At 39.7% G+C, this 19,918-nt stretch overlaps 1 protein-coding gene across 1 annotated transcript in view; it reads left to right on the top strand.

Moving 5' to 3' along the window:
• The window catches only part of FNDC3B (fibronectin type III domain containing 3B), a 2,611,550-nt gene that overhangs the window by 1,492,515 nt on the left and 1,099,117 nt on the right, over window positions 1–19,918 (top strand). The window contains exon 8 of the mRNA XM_044070236.1: window positions 6,175–6,459. Coding sequence (XP_043926171.1) covers window positions 6,175–6,459 — 285 coding nt within the window. The remainder of the gene's footprint in view (window positions 1–6,174; window positions 6,460–19,918) is intronic.

Genomic DNA, 19,918 nt, shown 5'->3' with positions numbered 1-19,918 from the left:
GACTCCTACCTGGGACATAGAGTGGGGAGTGGTGATATCAGGCCTGAACATGCCAAAGTAGAAGCCATTCAGGCATGGCCTGCACCTGTTACCAAAAAGCAGGTGAGGGCATTCTTAGGGACAGCAGGGTACTACAGAAAGTTCATCCCCATTTATAGTACCATAGCTGCTCCCCTCACAGATCTGACAAGGAAGAACAGGCCAGATAAGGTAGTGTGGACCACAGCATGTGAGTAGGCATTCCAGAAGCGTAAAGAAGCTTTGGGAAGACCCCCTGTGGTAGCCAGTTCAGATTACAGCAAATAATTTGTTGTGCAGGTGGATGCTTGAAATCATAGGGTGGGGGCTGTACTTAGCCATATTTCTTCAGCAGGAGAAGAACACCCAGTGGTTTATCTCAGTCATAGGCTCCAACCCAGGGAGGAATGTTATACAGCTGTAGAAAAGGAATGTCTAGCCATAGTGTAGACACTGCAGAAACGTCAGCCTTATCTGTATGGAAGAAAACTCACGGTAGTGACAGATCACAACCCCTAACATGGTTAAGCAGAGCCAGCCAGCCAGCAAAATGCCAAGTTGCTAAGATAGATCCTAGTGTTGCAAGCATATGATATGTCAGTGCAGCACTGCAATGGGATTAGCAATGCCAATGCAGATGGGCGCTCAAAACAGGGAATGGGGTAAAGTATACTCAGATAGACCTAACCCTCTCAAGCAGTGTTTCTCAAGGGTCACTTGAAAAACTAGCTTGAGTTCTTCGGGGGGGAGATGTGTGAAGATAGGTAAAGGCTGCCAGCCTAGCCAGATAGAATTCTGTAGATAATTCTGTAATTTGTAAATACTAATATAAACCACAGGCTTGTTCTCTTAAATGGGGAATAAATGTTGGTAAATGTTAAACTTCAAAAATGTAACAACAGTGCACTCTGCTGTAAGAAGGCTAAGTCAAGCATTTTATGACTGTCTTTGATCTTCAAAGTCGGCTCTGATATGTGTGGATGAAGGAATTCTGCCTATTGTTTTGATGACAGAGCTAATGGCTAGAATTTACATGTATAAGTGTCCTTAATTGCTCTGGTTTCTGACCAGGTGTAGAGAATGTAAGCGTAGTTTCTGTTAGCCTGGGAACACCAGAGAAGTGTGAAGAATGATGTCATGTGAAGCAGCTCTGTGTTATCAATTTAAAGAGAGAGAATCAGAGAGCTCAGAGCATTTTTATCTTGAGGATATCCAACATCACCAGCACTGCCTGTTCTATATGTAAGTTATTTAGAACTGTGTTTTCTCTTAGAAATAGCTAGGAATTAGGAAGATTACACTAAGTGTTTTTCAGTGTTGATGTTAGAATTTTGTACTGTATTATTTTAAGTATTTCTCTGTGATCTCTGAACTCTTGACCAGCACTGTGTAGTAAGAAGTATTGTCTTGTGTTTTTATTATTTATTATTAAATATTTTTTAAACCTTTCAACTGTGGCTGTTTTGTGTAGAGATAATTTAAGCTCTAAGAGTACATTGCATGCATATAGTGAGACTGTACCTAGTCACTCCAATTAAGTCTTATCTGTTAGGTTGCACTTACCATTTGGATAATAATATTGCACAGTAATAATTGAACACCCTTTTAAGGGCCTTTGAGTAGCTCATAAATATTAGCTGGGTGGTGGCAGTGATTTCTACCATATAATCTGGGTAAAAGGGGCACAGCTGGCCAACCTGTGCCAGCCTTCTCCAGGAGTGTCTGTGTGGTTGTATAAACTCTTATCTCAAAGTGTGTGTGTATCAGCTACTTAGGCAGGAACACGAAGCACTGGTTGAACAGATAGGGTGCTGGAGATTTTAGCTTGCCCAGCTGGCTGAGATCTAGATGTGCCAGTGGGTTGTCTTATTGGGGACCTGGAAAGAAGGAAAAAAACAGCCCCAGACTGACTGTGATTTCTGTGTGCTCTTAAGGGAAATTCTACTTTACTGTGTGTGCATTTATTAGTGGTGAGGATTGAGGCTCCTTGATTGCTAGACCAGAGCATGGGTGTCACATATTAATTGTTTGGCAGTGGTGGGATATCCACACCACATATTAATTGGTTGGCAAATACTAATTGGCATGTAGTGGCATGGATGGATTCAAAGATGGCGCATTGACAACATGGGAAATGGATGAGAAGAGCAGAAATTAAGTGAGGCGAGATAATATAGTGGTTTTACTTAACACTTGCGTAATAAGTAGGCTGAGTTAAAGATTTGCTTCATTGACATACCTTTCAACCTACAGACATTGAAAATAGGAACAAAGTCCCTTGAAAAGCAGGGACATCCAGCCAAAATTCCAGAAATCTAATGAGCATAACTTGTGAATGCTAAGTAATGCATAACTTCCTGCTTCCAGTAGGAATGTGGGATACTACTCAGAAACACATTTAAAAACAGAAACTGACAAAAATTATGGAAAAATATAAGCACATTGTCAAAGGGAGAGTAAAACCTGTAAGACTGTAATGAATTGCACAAGGTAGTTAGTTTTGCTTCAGAAAAAGTGAAATGTAAGATGTGTGCTCTCTTTCTATAATTTGTTGTTGCTGTTGTGTGTTGGTCATATGGTGTTGTTTTCTTATAGGTTCATAGGTAGGTACTAGGCTATCTGCCCGAAGGCATTTATAAGCCTAGCCAGAATGTGTTGGCTTTCGCCACTGCCTTAGATTAGTTCCCTCTGTAACAAATAACTTCAAAGATCACATATGAGGAGGGGGTTCAGGAAATTGGTGAAAGGTAAATCAGGCCTGTTAATTAGGCCTTACCTCTAAAAATAGGGACATCCTGTGTAGGGGTAAATCAGGCCTGAAAATAAGAATGTCCCTCTGAAATGGACAGTAGAAGAGTAGGAATTATCAGCATGGAAATGTGTGCAGCTGCGTACAGACTGCATTTTACCAATGCAAGAGTATATAGTCCTGCCGGGGACTGAGAAGTGGTGAGTGAAACAACACAGTCATTTACTGTAACCTGGGACACACAAAGGTGCTGTTGAACAGAGAAAAATAGTAATAGCTGTGCTGACTTGAATAAACTGTTTGTTTTCCCTCATTGACTTCTTGACTTCTTTGTGTGGTGTCTAGGACTTTGTATCACAAGCCAACTGGTAAAACACCATTTTTAACAAAACAAACTGAAAGAGGATTTGGCAAAATTGGTAAATATAAAATATGTTTTTCATGGGGACAACATCTCATATCTCCTACTTATTATCTTCTCCAAGGTCACAGCACCTAAGGAAAAGGAGAGTCCCTTCATGGTGACTCTGATGAGCAAAGGCACGTTTGAACAACTGTGCAGCTTAGCATAGCCAGTTGGTGCACAAGTCACATACCTCTCTTCATAAGCTAATGAAATCAGCAGCAGTAGAAGCAATGCAGACCATCAGCACTACCCAGGTGTAGTTGCAGTTACACAAGCTATCTCTTCTCTGAAGCCAGGTGTGTGCTGCTGCTTCTCCAAACCTGGAAGTGTGCTGCCTCTTGTCTAAAGCTAGGAGTTTGCTGCTCCTTCGTTGAAATCAGGCATTTGTTGCTTTTTCTTGAAGCTGTGTATGTACTAATGCTTCTCTGAAGCCAGGTGTTTGCTACTTCTTCTGTGAAGACAGGTATGTCCTGCCCCTTCTCAGAAGCCAAGTGTTTGATAACTCTTCTCTAAAGTCAGGTGTGGCCTGCCTCTGCTCATAAATGAAGTGTGTGTGATCTCTTCTCTGAATTTATGTGTACGCTGCCTGTTCTTTAAAGCCAGGTGTTTGTTGTTTGTTGCATTTTTTTCTAAAGTTGTATGTGTCTACATGTGTGCATGCATGTGTGTGTGTTACCTGTGCTCTGAAACCAGGAGGAGGAGGTGGTCCAGGGATTTAAAAAACAGAGTGCAGAGAAAGGAGCAGTCCAAGATCTAATGGACAGGATTCTCAAGGTAATAAAAGAAACTAATGAGAAAAGTAAACATTGTCAGTTTGGATTGCTGTCCCCTTGTGTAAGGTCTAGATACAAATATGACGAAAAAAGATTTGCTAAAAGTGCAGACACAATTTAAGGTGAATGTAGAAAATACATTGCACCATTGAGGTAAGGAACTTGAATGAGATTTTAAAACCTGGATAATGAGTGATTACCTGTCCTGGGAGCACATAGGGTGAAATACCTAAAATATCATTTGTGTAAGCCTGTTATAGTAATCAATAAAGACTAAGCCTGCAGACTGTGTTCTAGCCAATGGTAGAACGTTAAGTACATTTGAGGTGACCTGTCATATAGATACATTTTTTTTGTGAGTTTATGAAGTGTTTCCTGGACTGTGCCCCATCTGTCTTCCAGAGCTTAAAACACATAACATACTAGCAGTGACCTACAGCAATATTCTAATATATGAACACAATTTTCTTTGTCTCCTTTTGGCTGCTCCCATTGGGGGTCACCACAGCAGATCATTGGTTTGTAGAACAAGTGGTAGAAGAGTTTTATGGTGTCGAATTGCCAGCCTGGCATCCAGCCATCCTCAGAAGGCGCACACACACACACACGCACACGCACACACACGCACACACACACGCGCACACACACACGCACACACACACACACACACACACACACACACACACACACACACACACACACACACACACACACACACACACACACACACACACACACACACACACACACACACACACACACACACACACACACACACACACACACACCTGGGCCAGTTTAGAAGGTCTAGTTCACCTGTAGCATGTGTTGGAAATGTGAGAGGAAACCTGAGCACCCAGAGTAAACCCATGCAAACACAAGGAGGACATACAGACACAAGGAGGACATGCAGACACTCCACAGAACGTACCCCAGATGAGTATCAGCCTGGAACCACTTGCTGTTAGATGACAACCCTAACCTAATATATGAATACAATGCTATTTATGAAGTCAGTGGAGAAGGTTAAATTGGTCCAAGAAACACTCACAAATTTAAACAAGACTCTTCAAGATGTGAGACACTCAGTAATTTAGAAATACATTGCTCTAAAAAATGGATATTTTGGTGGTTGTACTTATAGGGCAAAGGTTAGTTAAGGCTTATTATAATTTACGGCAAGTTGTTTTTTCAAGGGATGCTTGTGAAGCTGCTGATAGAGATTGAGACTGAAAGGTTAGTAAGTGGTTTGATGTAAAAGAACTAATTCTCACACGTGATCATGATGCAGAATAGATTACAATTCAAAGAGAGTGCAAAGTGTGAGAATAAAGATGATGGAGTATTGAACAAAATTATGGGGGATACCAGTGGTCACAGTGAGTGCTGCTTGGAATACACCACTGACACCAATGTAATGTAGGTGGCTGACATACAAACTTAAGTAATCTGTCCTTGAGCTGAGGGATTCTATTATACGTATTTCCTTCTTTTGATAATAGCAAGAAGGAAGTGATTGCAGCATAAAGAAAAACTGTTATAGACTTACAAAAGGAGTGAGAATGAATGGATCAGAGAACTGTGAATGAAAAAGGAAAGACACTTTCCAAAATAACTCAAGCATGAAATAAGAAGAACTTACTGAAAGTAGCATCTCCAGAAAAGTTTTATTTACATTGAAAATGGAAGGAAAAACATACTGAAATGTGTGTGGAGATTATATAAAAGCAAGTTGCAGAAAAAAAGAGGACGAAAGAGAAATGAATGGCAGATAAATTCACTTCATACAAAAAATAAATAACTGTAGCTTTTCCTGTTTGTTATAATACAGTCACAGAATGATGTTGGACAGCAGCACTAGTTATAAGGTTTGAGAATAAATGTCATTACACTGGATGCAATTGTGTGTGTGTGTGTGTGTGTGTGTGTGTGTGTGTGTGTGTGTGTGTGTGTGTGTGTGTGTGTGTGTGTGTGTCACAAAATGTGCAATATCAGATGTATCGCCTTAACCAGAATTACGTTATATTCCAACAGCTCTCAGGCTGGACTTTCTGAAGTTGTAACACCAGCACAGTAACATGGATTCCTAGTGATGGGGAAATGCATGATGCCGTATTTTATGATTAGATATTTGCATGTTTTTATTGCCAGTGTAAATCAAGTAATATGTTCTTTTTGTTAAATTATTTTTTCCACAGGTTAATTGGTTTCTGTTTTCTGAATTTCAGAAATTATACCACTATATGGGATGTCCAGTTACATCAGCAGAGATGATTACTCTACCAAACATCAGCACAAGATGTTCAAAGAGAGAAAACTTGAACGTCAGAACAGACTAAATAGTCCCCCTGCATCGATTCATAAGAATCAGCTTGGCTCTTTCCCATTTATGTACAATGGCTATGGAAAAGTTACAAGTGGAGCAGGAGGAGGTGGGGGAGGTGGTCCGGGGATTAAAAAGACAGAGCGCAGAGCAAGAAGCAGTCCAAGATCTAATGAACAGGATTCTCAAGGTAATAAAGAAACTAGTGAAAAAAGTAAACATTGTCAGTTATGATTTCTTATGTGTTTTATTGAAAGTTATTGTACAGAGCAAATGAAAGAAAAAGTGTAATAGTACATATGCTGAAACTGTGGCTTCTGCTGTGGCAACAGTGTTCCATGCTAAAGTTGTGCTGCACGGACTATGATGATTTACATCAACATCTTTGACACTATTGAAACTTTTGGGAGCTCCTTGAATGTTCAACTATTGCAATTACAATGCTTGGAAATGCAGAACTTTGTGTGGGAATCGGACATTGTAGTGTCTGTGAATACTCTGCTTACTTTGAGGTAGTGATTTCAGAGTTAGGGTGTAAGTGGCAGGGGCGTGGGGGTGCAGGGTCAACCCTCCTACAAAAATGAATAAAAAGTATAATATGAGATTCACAAAATTGTTATGATGATTTATTCATATTTTAAGTTTTGAAGTCTGAGGACTCTCATTCTTGGGTCATGTACTTCTGATAGAGAGCTAACATTTACTGCAGTCTGGACATGGCTTAAGTTCATTAGTTCATATTACTTTGTCTATGCATGCTTGGATGTGAAGTAGAGATTATTAAATATGAAAGCACAAGGAAGCTTAGGTACATCCCACAGTGAGTCCCATATCACTGCCCTTCTTAAATGAGGTTGTATCACTGGTAATAATATTGGCCTGTGATTCAAACCTTGAAATCCTCCTATATGATCTGTGTTCTTGTCTGCATGTGTATGTATGTATATATGTATGTGTGTAAAATGTGTGGGGATAAACAGTATTAGATATAGTAATAAATATATATATATATATATATATATATATATATATATATATATTATATATATAAATATAGTAATATAATATAGTATTAGATATAGTAGAAACTGTTATTGGTGCTCAAAGACGCCTTCCCCCAAAAAGGACCAAGTAACTGAAAGCAGGAAACAGAAGGAGTGACCACGAATAACAGGAAGCCTCCGTTTGTAGTAGAGATTAAAACTGCATACAATGAAGTAAAATGAGCGCTTTCGCATAGCTAAGCTATGCTTCTTCAGATAATCAACTTACATATACAATCCAGTTCTATTTATATGCAAAAAACATTTTTGGCGGGCTTGTTAACTGATGCAATCAATCAATCAGATTAAAACAGTTACCGGAACTTCAATTCTTAAACTTATGACATTTAAAACTTGTAGCGCTTAAAGTGCTCTTAGTACACAACAATGTTAAAACATATAAAACATAAAAGGAATATGAAACATCTTAACTAACAAACAGTGCGATCCTGCATGATAACTATTATGAATACCATGTAGCGTTTTCGACATCAGTTTTTAAAAACGGTAAACGGTAAACATTGTTTCATTTCCGTCCCAAACTAAGTTAACCGCAATATCTTCTTACATAACAGATGTTAACTAGCAAAGTTCCACTCTATATAGCATGATGACTTACATAACCACAGGTGGATATAACACAACTATCATAACAGAACATTATATAAAATCAACAGTTAAAACAGTCATAAGGATTACTATCAAAACTAACTTTCCAGTCTGCATGATATAGTTCGTTTACCTCATTTCAACATGAACGTAAAGCCCCAATATAAATCATCTGGGCAATATATCCCAATATGTATAGTTAAAACATAGTCATAGAATACATATTTAAGAAAGAAGTAGGTCTGTGATGACAGGACCTAGAATGTAGGAAAAGTATACGCCTCTAAAGTGCTCCATAAGGAGGTAACTCTTAAGGACATCATGTCCGATTTTTTCAGGTATCATATTCCTAGTATATTGTATAAAATGACATATTCAAATGTTAACATAAATTATCTAAAATATCTTAAGCAGGCAGTATAAATAAATACATGAATAAATGAATAGATAAATGGATGAATCAAGAATATGAATAATCTAAATATAAATATATATGTGTATAAAGTGACAAAAACTCACAGAGAGGCAAGTCACTATCTAGCGCAGCCAGAAGTGGCCTCAATGAAAATGTCTTGTTATAAAGGTCTGTTATTTAAAATTGGTTTTATGGATACATATTGGTTTATCCCAGGATCAGCTTGTGCTTTCAACAAAAGTATCCATTTTAGTTCCATGCATGCTAAGTGGTTAATCTTATCTCCTCCTCTAGCATTATCTCTCATTACTTGTAGTACTTTAAACGTAAAATGATGTGAACTGTACTCATTAATATGTTTTGCAAGTGCATTTTGCTCGTTCTTCTTCCTAATATCGTAAAGATGGTTATATACTCTGTCTCTGAGTCTCCTTTTTGTAAGACCCACATAGAACGCTGGACAGCATTCACACGTGGCTAGATAAACAAGATTTGTGCTGTCACAATTGTGAAAATAATTTGGGTGAAAAACATATAATCCATGAGGATGTTCAAAAGTTTGTTTCTTGGAAATATGTGGGCACATGTGACATTTACCACATGGGTAAGTCCCTTTCTTAAGTGAAACCATGTCCTTGGTAGTGCTGTTGTGTTAGATATAGTAAGATCATTATTGGTAACCTTAAACATGTTTATGGCATCTTTTCTGAGTAAATGATAATATATTGAAAAAAAAAAAACCAAGTGTTCTCAGTTTGTTGTAATAATCTTTTGATCTGTTATCAGTTATTCTCCATGGAAAATATTTTTGTGTTTTTTCTAATACTTTGATCTCACTGACTTTGAAGAACAGAATGGGAAATTATACTTAGTAGTGGACCTGATTAGGGCTGCAATCAGTGCACCAAGCTGATATGCTTTCCTCAAAGAAGTTGCTTTCAAGACAGATTTCTGTCCTCCCAGAAGTCAGGTGGAAAGCTATAGAGCACAGGTTTTAGCAGTAAATATCATAACTTGTATATATGTATGCCTGTGTGTATATGAATGTGTTATGTTTTTTTTTCATGTTAAGTGGGCAAGTGAACTGCTCTGGGGACCCTTTTCAGCCATGACCTGAGCCAAGAGGTAGGGACAAGAAGATATAACAAGGAGTATAAAGAAAAACACATTTGGAAAAACATGAGAATGAACATTAAGTCTTGACATGAAAACAACAATAGTACTCTGAAGTTGAGAGCAGTTGCGTGTGGGTGTTAATATCTGTTTTAAATACTTATTATGACTTAAATATTTAAATTAGATAGTAAATAACAGAATGCTGCATGCCAGTTCCATTACAGTTACATTTCTTCACTTAGTTGTACTGTTTACATTTAAGTTTTTTATCACTAGCTGTAGCCTATTTGGTGCTCTATAGTAGCATGCCGTATGCTTTGTGGTACACTAGAGAACAATTAGCAGTGTTTGGCAGTATAACACAGAGTTGAGGCTAAATGATCTTCATTGTGTAAATGTGGGTTTGATTTCTTCATTCTGTCACTTTACCAGACCTGTGTTCCCTGATTACTGTTGAAGAGAGGGATCTCTGCTTAGCCCATCTTATTTGCACAGCAGTGAAAATAAATGTATAAAAAAAGACAGGATCCAGTCATCATATTGCTTATGTGGCTGCCAGTAAGCATACGATCAGAGGTTGGAATATGGAGCGCCACTGGTATTGTCACAGTGCTGTACATCATGACGTACTAAATATATGCCTGCCTACATTTACAATGCAGTATCTCCCAGCACATGCTCATGCCTGAAGAGTTATGTATACAAGTAGTATATTACTCGCAAAAATGTTTATATATGTATATATGTATATATATATATATATATATATGTATATATGTATATATATATATATATTATTATGCCAAGGATAATCCCAGACTAAGGAAACTCAAGTTATTTTTTTTTTCATCTCTCTTATTGAGTTGCAATCAGAGTGCTGTTCTCATGGCTGAATGTGTGACTTTTGTCTTTCAAGAATGTCTTTTAAAGTGTGTTATATCTCCAGATTTGCTGTCACTTCTTATGACTATAACAAAAAAGATGAAAGACCAGGAACTGACTTTTGAAATGCAATGCTAATGGAATTAATTATTTGTATGTCACTAAGATATTAGGATGGAGTCAAAGGAGAGGAAACAGATATGAATATGGTTTGGCAGTTGTTATGGTTGCAGGACTGATGTGATTATACTTTTATCCCTGAGAACATTGCTATGACAAATAATAAAACTGTTTTTTCTCTAGCCCAGCAACAGGAAGATGAAGGTCATATGATGAGCACTGGAGGGTGGGACAGAAGCATTGCATATAACTTTGTGCTGTTTTATATGATAAATGCTATCTTGACTTGTCTGTGTAGTGTGTCTTTCTGGAATAGGTATCTACTTGAAGAATGTTCATTAATTTATTTAACTAAGGTTAGGAATAGTATTTCTGTAGTATATTGTAGCCAGGAAATATAGGTAATTGGAGCTTAGTTTTTCTTTCTGTGTATGCATCCCATTTTATTGCCTTTTACTTTATTTCTCTGTGTGCTAGTTTATGGTATATTTTAATATGTATTTACACTGTTTTTTTTTTAACTTAAGTAAAGTTCTTTTATTAGTCTTTATCCTCTTCTGGCTGATGTTCATTATTTATTATAAGTATCTTTATGCTCTATTTTTCTGATAAGAAGGTAAGCATAATTTACACTGTAGATTAAACTCTGTTCCATATGTCATCATCATCAAACTTCTCAGGCCTAGTACCACTGAAAGAAATATTAACTGGACTGTTTACATTTGGCTTGATTAAGAGCAGCCAGGTATCTGAGTTTTTCTGCCATAGCCTAGAGTGGTGTCAGTTCTGTCATGTCAGGAAGAAAGCTGTGGGGAGTTGGAGTTTTATGCATGGCTTATATGAGAGTTATGTGGGGATGTGGGTGCGTCTGTGAAAAATGCGTTGTGTGAAAGGCAGTTGTCATGGATAATAAGCAATGAATGACAATCTTTCACAGACACATTGTTGACAAGAGGGGCCTGGAATGCTGGCCAAAAAGTCAGCTCTGTAAGTGGCATGTGTGAGTCCAAGCTGTGAGTGATGGTTGTACACCTGTATCTGTGACAGACTGCATATTTGCTGTATGCTGTTGGGGTCACGTTGGGTTGTACTTTGTGAATTAGTTTTTGAAGCAGAATTATATGCACTTTCTTGGTATTATTTCATTCTTGGTTGGCAGTGGTGGGATTTAAATTCTGTTGGTGCAAGCTATCCTTATGTCATAGTTGATGACAACCTGTCTTCTGGATGTTACATTACTGGCAATGGTGCTTCCCTCCTTCACAAGTATATTTAGATCTGACATGTCTTTTAAATCAATTTAGAAGCTTAAGGAGATATGTCCTATGTCTTCTCTGATGTCTTTTTTAAAGCTTGTTACAAATTTGGCCTTCACTTTCTTGTCATCAGTATTCTTATGTGTCTTTGTTGTCCTACTTAATCTCTAAAATCTTTACTTTCTCATGACCTTCATTCCTGCATCTCAAACAGTGATTTATCTTTAGTGCAGGTGCCAGATTACCTGAAAGTTGGCCAGACCATCGGTGGTCCAGCAGATTTTCTTGAGTGGAATTAACATGCCAAAGGGGGGGGTGGTGGATTAGAGCAGTTATGACGCAGGCAGGACAAATTGGTGTGATATTTGGGGAAAATCTGAAAAGATAGTTGGAAGCAGTGGAAGGAGTTAAAAATAAAAGTGTAGGCAGGTTTAGAATAGAGCAGGGGAAGAAGAGTGAGTAGAGTGGCAAGGAAAAGCTACACACGCCCTTCTGTAAAAATGCAAGAAGGAGTTGTAGCTTGGGGAAGCTTGGACTTGCTGGCCCCGAAGGGTGATTGCATTAAGGGTCCAGGAAGGAATGTATTTTTTTTTTTATAAATGTTTCAGGTTTTTGCTTTCCCCTGCAAGGTTGATGAGAGTAGGTTAAGGTGCTGTAGCCATGTGCCTGTTTGCTTTCCCCTGCAAGGTCGATGAGAGTAGGTTAAGGTGCTGTAGCCATGTGCCTGTTTGCTTTCCCCTGCAAGGGTGATGAGAGTAGGTTAAGGTGCTGTAGCCATGTGCCTGTTTGCTTTCCCCTGCAAGGGTGATGAGAGTAGGTTAAGGTGCTGTAGCCATGTGCCTGTTTGCTTTCCCCTGCAAGGTTGATGAGAGTAGGTTAAGGTGCTGTAGCCATGTGCCTGTTTGCTTTCCCCTGCAAGGTTGATGAGAGTAGGTTAAGGTGCTGTAGCCATGTGCCTGTTTGCTTTCCCCTGCAAGGGTGATGAGAGTAGGTTAAGGTGCTGTAGCCATGTGCCTGTTTGCTTTCCCCTGCAAGGTTGATGAGAGTAGGTTAAGGTGCTGTAGCCATGTGCCTGTTTGCTTTCCCCTGCAAGGTTGATGAGAGTAGGTTAAGGTGCTGTAGCCATGTGCCTGTTTGCTTTCCCCTGCAAGGTTGATGAGAGTAGGTTAAGGTGCTGTAGCCATGTGCCTGTTTGCTTTCTCCTGCAAGGGTGATGAGAGTAGGTTAAGGTGCTGTAGCCATGTGCCTGTTTGCTTTCCCCTGCAAGGGTGATGAGAGTAGGTTAAGGTGCTGTAGCCATGTGCCTGTTTGCTTTCCCCTGCAAGGTTGATGAGAGTAGGTTAAGGTGCTGTAGCCATGTGCCTGTTTGCTTTCCCCTGCAAGGGTGATGAGAGTAGGTTAAGGTGCTGTAGCCATGTGCCTGTTTGCTTTCCCCTGCAAGGGTGATGAGAGTAGGTTAAGGTGCTGCTGTAGCCATGTGCCTGTTTGCTTTCCCCTGCAAGGGTGATGAGAGTAGGTTAAGGTGCTGTAGCCATGTGCCTGTTTGCTTTCCCCTGCAAGGGTGATGAGAGTAGTTTAAGGTGCTGTAGCCATGTGCCTGTTTGCTTTCCCCTGCAAGGGTGATTAGAGTAGGTTAAGGTGCTGTAGCCATGTGCCTGTTTGCTTTCCCCTGAAAGGGTGATGAGAGTAGGTTAAGGTGCTGTAGCCATGTGCCTGTTTGCTTTCCCCTGCAAGGTTGATGAGAGTAGGTTAAGGTGCTGTAGCCATGTGCCTGTTTGCTTTCCCCTGCAAGGTTGATGAGAGTAGGTTAAGGTGCTGTAGCCATGTGCCTGTTTGCTTTCCCCTGCAAGGGTGATGAGAGTAGGTTAAGGTGCTGTAGCCATGTGCCTGTGTGAAAGTGCAGTACTGGAAAGCTAAATCTTGTATGGGGACCTGGGAAAGGAGGACATTGGCTGGTACAGCTTGTCAGACAGTGTCCACCCCCAGTGGCAGTGATTTGTGTTGTGATTGCTAGCAGATAAGTTGAAGTGTTGAATTACGTGATTTTTTTTGACATGCTGCTTAGTTTTACAAGAGAAGATGAGTGTTAGATCCCTTCAGAACTTGCCCTTTGCACATATCCGGTGAATTATTTTTTCATGTTTAACTTCCTTGGCATTAACTGGTATTGATTTGGAAAATTGTAGTAATTGACAGCTATTCTAATTGGCATAAAGCTGAATAAATGCATGGCTGCAACATTTAAGCTACTCCTTGTGTGTGTGTGTGTGTGTGTGTGTGTGTGTGTGTGTGTGTGTGTGTGTGTGTGTGTGTGTGTGTGTGTGTGTGTGTGTGTGTGTGTGTGTGTGTGTGTGTGTGTGTGTGTGCACGCGTGTGTGTGTCGTCTGTGAAAGTGACTGATCTCTAATTTAGTTTAATCACAATTAAATACGTGTGTGTGTGTGTGTGTGTGTGTGTGTGTGTGTGTGTGTGTGTGTGTGTGTGTGTCTGTGTGCCCATGTGCCGCACTGTTGACAGCATTGAGCTGAAATACATTAATGTTGCCATTTTTATTTTAATTTGATCACAATATCACAATTAGACATCTGAATGTTGTACAGTGGTTATTTTTGTGAGGACACAGGCAGTATTACCCCTGCTATTATTTCCTTACAGTCAATGATATGACTTGGCATAGTTGATGTGTGTGTCTGTGTGTGTATGGGGGTGGTGGTGGTGGTGTGTGTGTGTGTGTGTGTGTGTGTGTGTGTGTGTGTGTGTGTGTGTGTGTGTGTGTGTGTAATTGACTGTCATCTCATAATAATGGATCCTGTGTTTTTCTTGTTTTTGTTACAGGCTGTAGCTAACCTCACCCTGTTTAATTCCTTCCAGAGGCATTGCCTGCTTCAGAGGAGAGGGGTAGATTTGTCAGAAAACGTTTAATTCTTTAATGGTGTGAACAACCTAGCCACCTAAAATTGTTTAAGTCTGCGTCATGAAGTATTTTGAGAGATGCCCTACTGTTTCTTATATAAGCTTCATTGATTGTAGTGTCTCAACAAATCATTATGTTTGAACTGTAGTTGTAGTATGCATATTTTTGTATAATAGTATTATGGTATTTTTTTAATTTGAAATGTGGATGTTTGCCATTAATTTGAAATTAGATTTGAGGTCTAGATTTTTTTCTGTAGCCGTATTAGGAGCAGTATTGTAAGTAAAACTGGTACGGTGAGCCAGCATAACTGATGTGCTGTGCTGGCAGGCTTCTTGATGTCAGTTTTAAACTTTCAAAGTTGCTGCCAAAGGAAGGTGCTTTGGGCTCCATATATATAACTGGTGTTGAATCTGCAAGTGTACCCCTCTGTTTTTTGTTAGTTTAAACGTGATCATAAATGAAACATGAAATATTAGTTTTGGAAAGATTTGTACCACAATGAACATAACATTAAACTTAAGTGCATTGTTTTTTGACATTTTTGATAATTTTTTTTATTAAAAGCATCTTTACTTTGTTTGGTTCTCTTTATATGAAGATATGCTGTTTGCAGTTGAGAAGAGCTAATGACATTTGAGATTAAAGTACTGACTGGACAGGTTTAGGTGGAGAGTAGTCTTGTAAAGTACAATTTCTAAGGCCAGAGGTATCTGTTAATCGTTTTACTCTGAACTATTCCAAACTAATGGATATATTTAATTTGTTAGTAGTCACTTCACAAGTATTTTCTAAGCATACTGGCCACTGGCTTAAATAAGAAGTTGTGCATCTTCTCATAACTAATTTTCTGTCAGGGTTACGTGTAACACAGACAATGCAGTCTTACCTCTGACAAGATGCTTGGTAGTAATAACATAGTATTTTTTAATTAGTCTAACTAAACTTATTAAGAAGGCTTGTTTCTTTATTTATTTACCTTTTTATTTTTTGTGTTTTTTGTTTTAATATTTGTTAGCCAGATAGTCTCGCTGAGTCCAGATAGAACAAGTACAGGCCATAAATACTACCAGAGCGGAACAATTTGCATCATTATTAGGGCATAATTAAAAGTAAAAGTCATCAAAGACTGCCTGTGAGGGTCCTCCAAGGGGTGAAGATACCAAGTGGATTGAGTGATTAAAGCAGGAGGGGTATTTGGTTAGAAAGGTTATCTGCCCGGGCAGACAGGGTGTAGGTCATCCTGTCAGTTATGTTCAGTCAGTCAGACTGTCATAAATTGGAACAGTGATGGGTATCATTGATTACTTCCAGGGCAAATCTTGTACTCCTTTTATGTGTAAAACTGAGTTGCTTAATGTCTGGTGTTGAGGTTAAGCAGGACACAACTGCTATAAAGGGCCAAGTGGAGAGGCATTAATAGCTTCAGAAGGGGAGTGCAGAATCTGTGGTACACCAACTGTTATCAAATTCACAGAGAAAAGATTGCCATTGAAGTTTTCTTTAAATTATTTCCCTGTTGGGTTGCTGCTGATTTGGTTGTTGTTGAACATAATGACATCATGAACTTTTGATCCAAAATTAGCTACTCAACATGATCTAGTCAAAAGCAGATGGATTTTCTTGGAATCAGTATGTAAACTGTTTAATTCACTACATTTACTCATTTGTTCATAATTTATTTGCTGATTACCTATTTTATTCCAGTGCAAGATTGCACAGGAACTAATGCTGGATGCAAGGTACAGAAAGTTATCATGAATAGGGCACCAGCCACACACACACACACACACACACACACACACACACACACACACACACACACACACACACACACACACACACACACACACACACACACACACACACACACACACACACACACACACACACACACACACACACACGTGCAAACACAAACACATATGCAGACCACACACATACACAGGCATAATTTAGCCAGCACTTTTACTGGATGCATACTTTTATCTCTTTTACCAGGCTTCAGGAACTTACTAAGTACAACTGCAATATTCAATGTAAACAATCCAGTTGTGCATCTGCTCTAAGAAACTAATCAAGAAGTTGCAATGCATGTGAATGCGGCTCAAATGTCTTAGCAATTGCAAGTTATTTACTAAACTTATCTGTGTCATAGTGGTTCAATGCAGTATAACACTTGGAGAGAGTCCGTCAGTCAGACCTCTGTCTGGCCAGTTCACCTTCCCAGCATTCTGTTTTTGCTAAACGCTTCTACAGTGCATAAAACTTAAAAGTTGCTGGAGAAGTTACCGGTTCCTTTTGTCTTGGCAGTATCGCAAGATGGTTGTGATGAGGCTCTGATGTAAATATACAACACAGACATTTAATGTATTTCTCTTTAACTCTGTTTAGACTGTATTGTCTAGGTAGGAAAATGTGTGATTATCATCAGTAATGTATGAGGTGCAGTGTTCCTTCCTCTCCTCCCAAATAACACTGCCTGCTGTGTGGTAATACTGCTGGCTTTTCCATTTGCATCTCTGTAATCTCCCATCTGCACTATTTCCTCATAGTTCCTGTACTGATCACATGCTTTCCAGTTCTGCTGTCAGATGGACCAGTACATGGGAATGTTAAACAGGTTCCTTGTCACAGAGAAAGTATTTGGTTCTAGTTGCATTTCAGTTTTTGAGACTGATTCAATATCCCTTGCACTAAGGCAAATTGCTTCTTCACAAACTGTCACATGAGAGTTTGCAGTTTGCTTCAGGTAATATTACATTAAGCTGTCATCAGTGATTGTGAAGGAAACCTCCTTAAAAAACTTCTCCAAAGTCAACTTCATGCTACTGAAGTCAGAAGTGACAAACTTCATGACACCCATGCAGATGGGATATCATGACACCCATGCAGATGGGATATGAAAGCTCAACTGCAGAATCCTACATTAAGGCACTGTATGAGCACATCCACTCATGCATGAATCGTGCCATCCCAAATAGAACCAAGATGCTCTCCTCCAAAAAAAGGAAGCCAATCTGGTGGTCCCCTGCTATAAACAAACTGTACAACAGAAGGAGGAAACTGTTGCAGAAAAGAGGAAAATCCCAGGATGCAAAAAACAGCCTCACCAGCCTCAGTAAGAAGCTGAGATCCCTCATAAAATCCTCAAAAGCTAGTTACGAAAATAAAATTGCCAAAGATTCCAAAGACAACCACAAGGCATTCTATAGTTATGTCAAGAATCTAAATGTCAATGCTCAGATCTGCTCTGAGCTACAACAGAATGGCATTAAATATACTGATCCCAAGGATATTGCCAGTATCCTGGCAGATTGATTTAGTGCCAACTTCACCCCCCTCTCACCCCCTAAAGGGCCCATCTCAATACCAAAATATTGCCAAATTCTGGTAATCACGGCCACACAGGTAGAAATCGCACTCTCCAAAACTAAGAATATAGCATCCATGAGACCAGATGATATCCCGTGCTGTGTACTACATGAACTACAAAATGAACTGGCACCTCACCTAAGTGTCATGTTTAATCACAGCCTCACCTCAGGCTTCGTGCCCATTGAGTGGCGCACAGCTACAGTTATCCCACTCCGCAAAGGGGATCCACCTTGGATCCCAGGAACTACCATCCCATCAGTCTGACGAGCCTGATCTGCAAGGGTATGGAATGCATTATCATAGAACTTATAAACAAAGACATTGGCAGCCTTCAAACACTGACCTCCACCCAGTTTGGGTTTGTGAAGGGCCAATCTTGTCTCCTGACCCTGATTGACTTCTTTGAATCAGTCTCCAGAGCTGTGGATGAGGGTAAGGTGGTTCATACAGCCTATCTGGACCTCGTCAAGGCCTTCGACACCATCCCCCACTCTAGAATCACAGATAAACTTACTAAGCTGGGCATAAATCCCTATGTCACTTGATGAGTTGCCAACTGGCTTACTGACAGAACTCAGACTGTAAAAGTAGCTGACTCCAAATCCAGCTCCAGACAAGTGAGCATCTAATTCTCTGAAGTACAGGCCAACACTAAGGGACTCTGGCTAACAAAGTTCGCAGATGACTGCAAACTGGGAGCCATTATTGAATCCCCAAATGATGTGGATATTCTACAAAAGGGCCCTACAGAAACAGATGTCTGGTGCCAGAGCCATGGGCTCAAGCTTAATGCCAAGAAATGTATAGTTATCCCCTTCGGAAAAAAACATGTACCCATGAATTACCACATAGGTGGCAGTACACTAAACATCGAAAGTGTGATGAGAGACTTAGGGACACAGGTGGACAGTGGTCTCACCTTTGATAACCACATTGCCACAACAGTCAAGAAATCCTTCTATGGGGCACACTTCATCACTAAGGGCTTTTCATCCAGAAAAAAAGGAGGTCACTGTCCCACTGTACTCATCCCTCATTAGACCCATTATAGAGTATAATGCCCCGTTTGGTATGTACCTCACAAGACATCTGCAACAGCTGGAAAGGCCACAGAAATACCTCACTAAAAGAATCACAGGCCTAAAGCAGATGCCATATGCTGACCGTCTAAAAAATCTCCAGCTATACTCTGTGGCATATTGTCTACTCAGAGGCAATCTCTGCTTAACATACAAGGCCATGTCAAACCCTGAGCTGTTGGACATGCTCCACTTAAAGAAATCCCAATCCCTCAGTGCCACACGCTCCAGGGATCTAAACCTTGGCATCACAATGAATAAAACATGCTGGAGGGATAGGTTCCTGACCCAGAGACTCCCCATACTCTGGAAAAGACTGCCCATACATGTCAAGCAGAGCGCTTCCTTGGCCCTCTTCAAAAGGAACCTTGATGATTGGATGGGAGATAGGAAATTCACCCCAGGGATCATGTCAGTCGCCCTGCTAGACAGGGATCCAGGGAAGTAAATATTGTGGGAAGAAATATCCAGGGAATTGTTATGGCTGGGCTTGTATAGGCCTTAGGGCCAATAGCCTAGTGCCAACCTATGAAACTATGCAGTGGGTCTGGCAGTGTGATGAAACCATGCCTATTCCATACAGCAAAGCATTGTATGCTAGTATTTAGCCAGGGAAGGATTAAAGCATATAAGCACTTCATCTGATCTTTCACTCTCTTGGCTGCCAGGAAAGTCCATTCACAGTTTTCCATCTATTTCCAGGTAGATCCATTGTACAACAATGCATTCAGTACAGCTGAGAAGTTTGGTAAAATCCTCCGGTAATTATTTAAACGTATTATTTCACGACCTCATTTAAGATGCACGCTGAAGCTTTGGTACTTTTTGTTCCATTTT

Source organism: Protopterus annectens, chromosome 4.part1 (assembly GCF_019279795.1).
Source record: "Protopterus annectens isolate FY-2018-M chromosome 4.part1, PAN1.0, whole genome shotgun sequence".
Classification (NCBI taxonomy): Eukaryota; Metazoa; Chordata; order Ceratodontiformes; family Protopteridae; genus Protopterus; species Protopterus annectens.
Note: the sequence above shows the minus strand (reverse complement) of the source record. Positions and strands in the feature narration are given on the sequence as shown.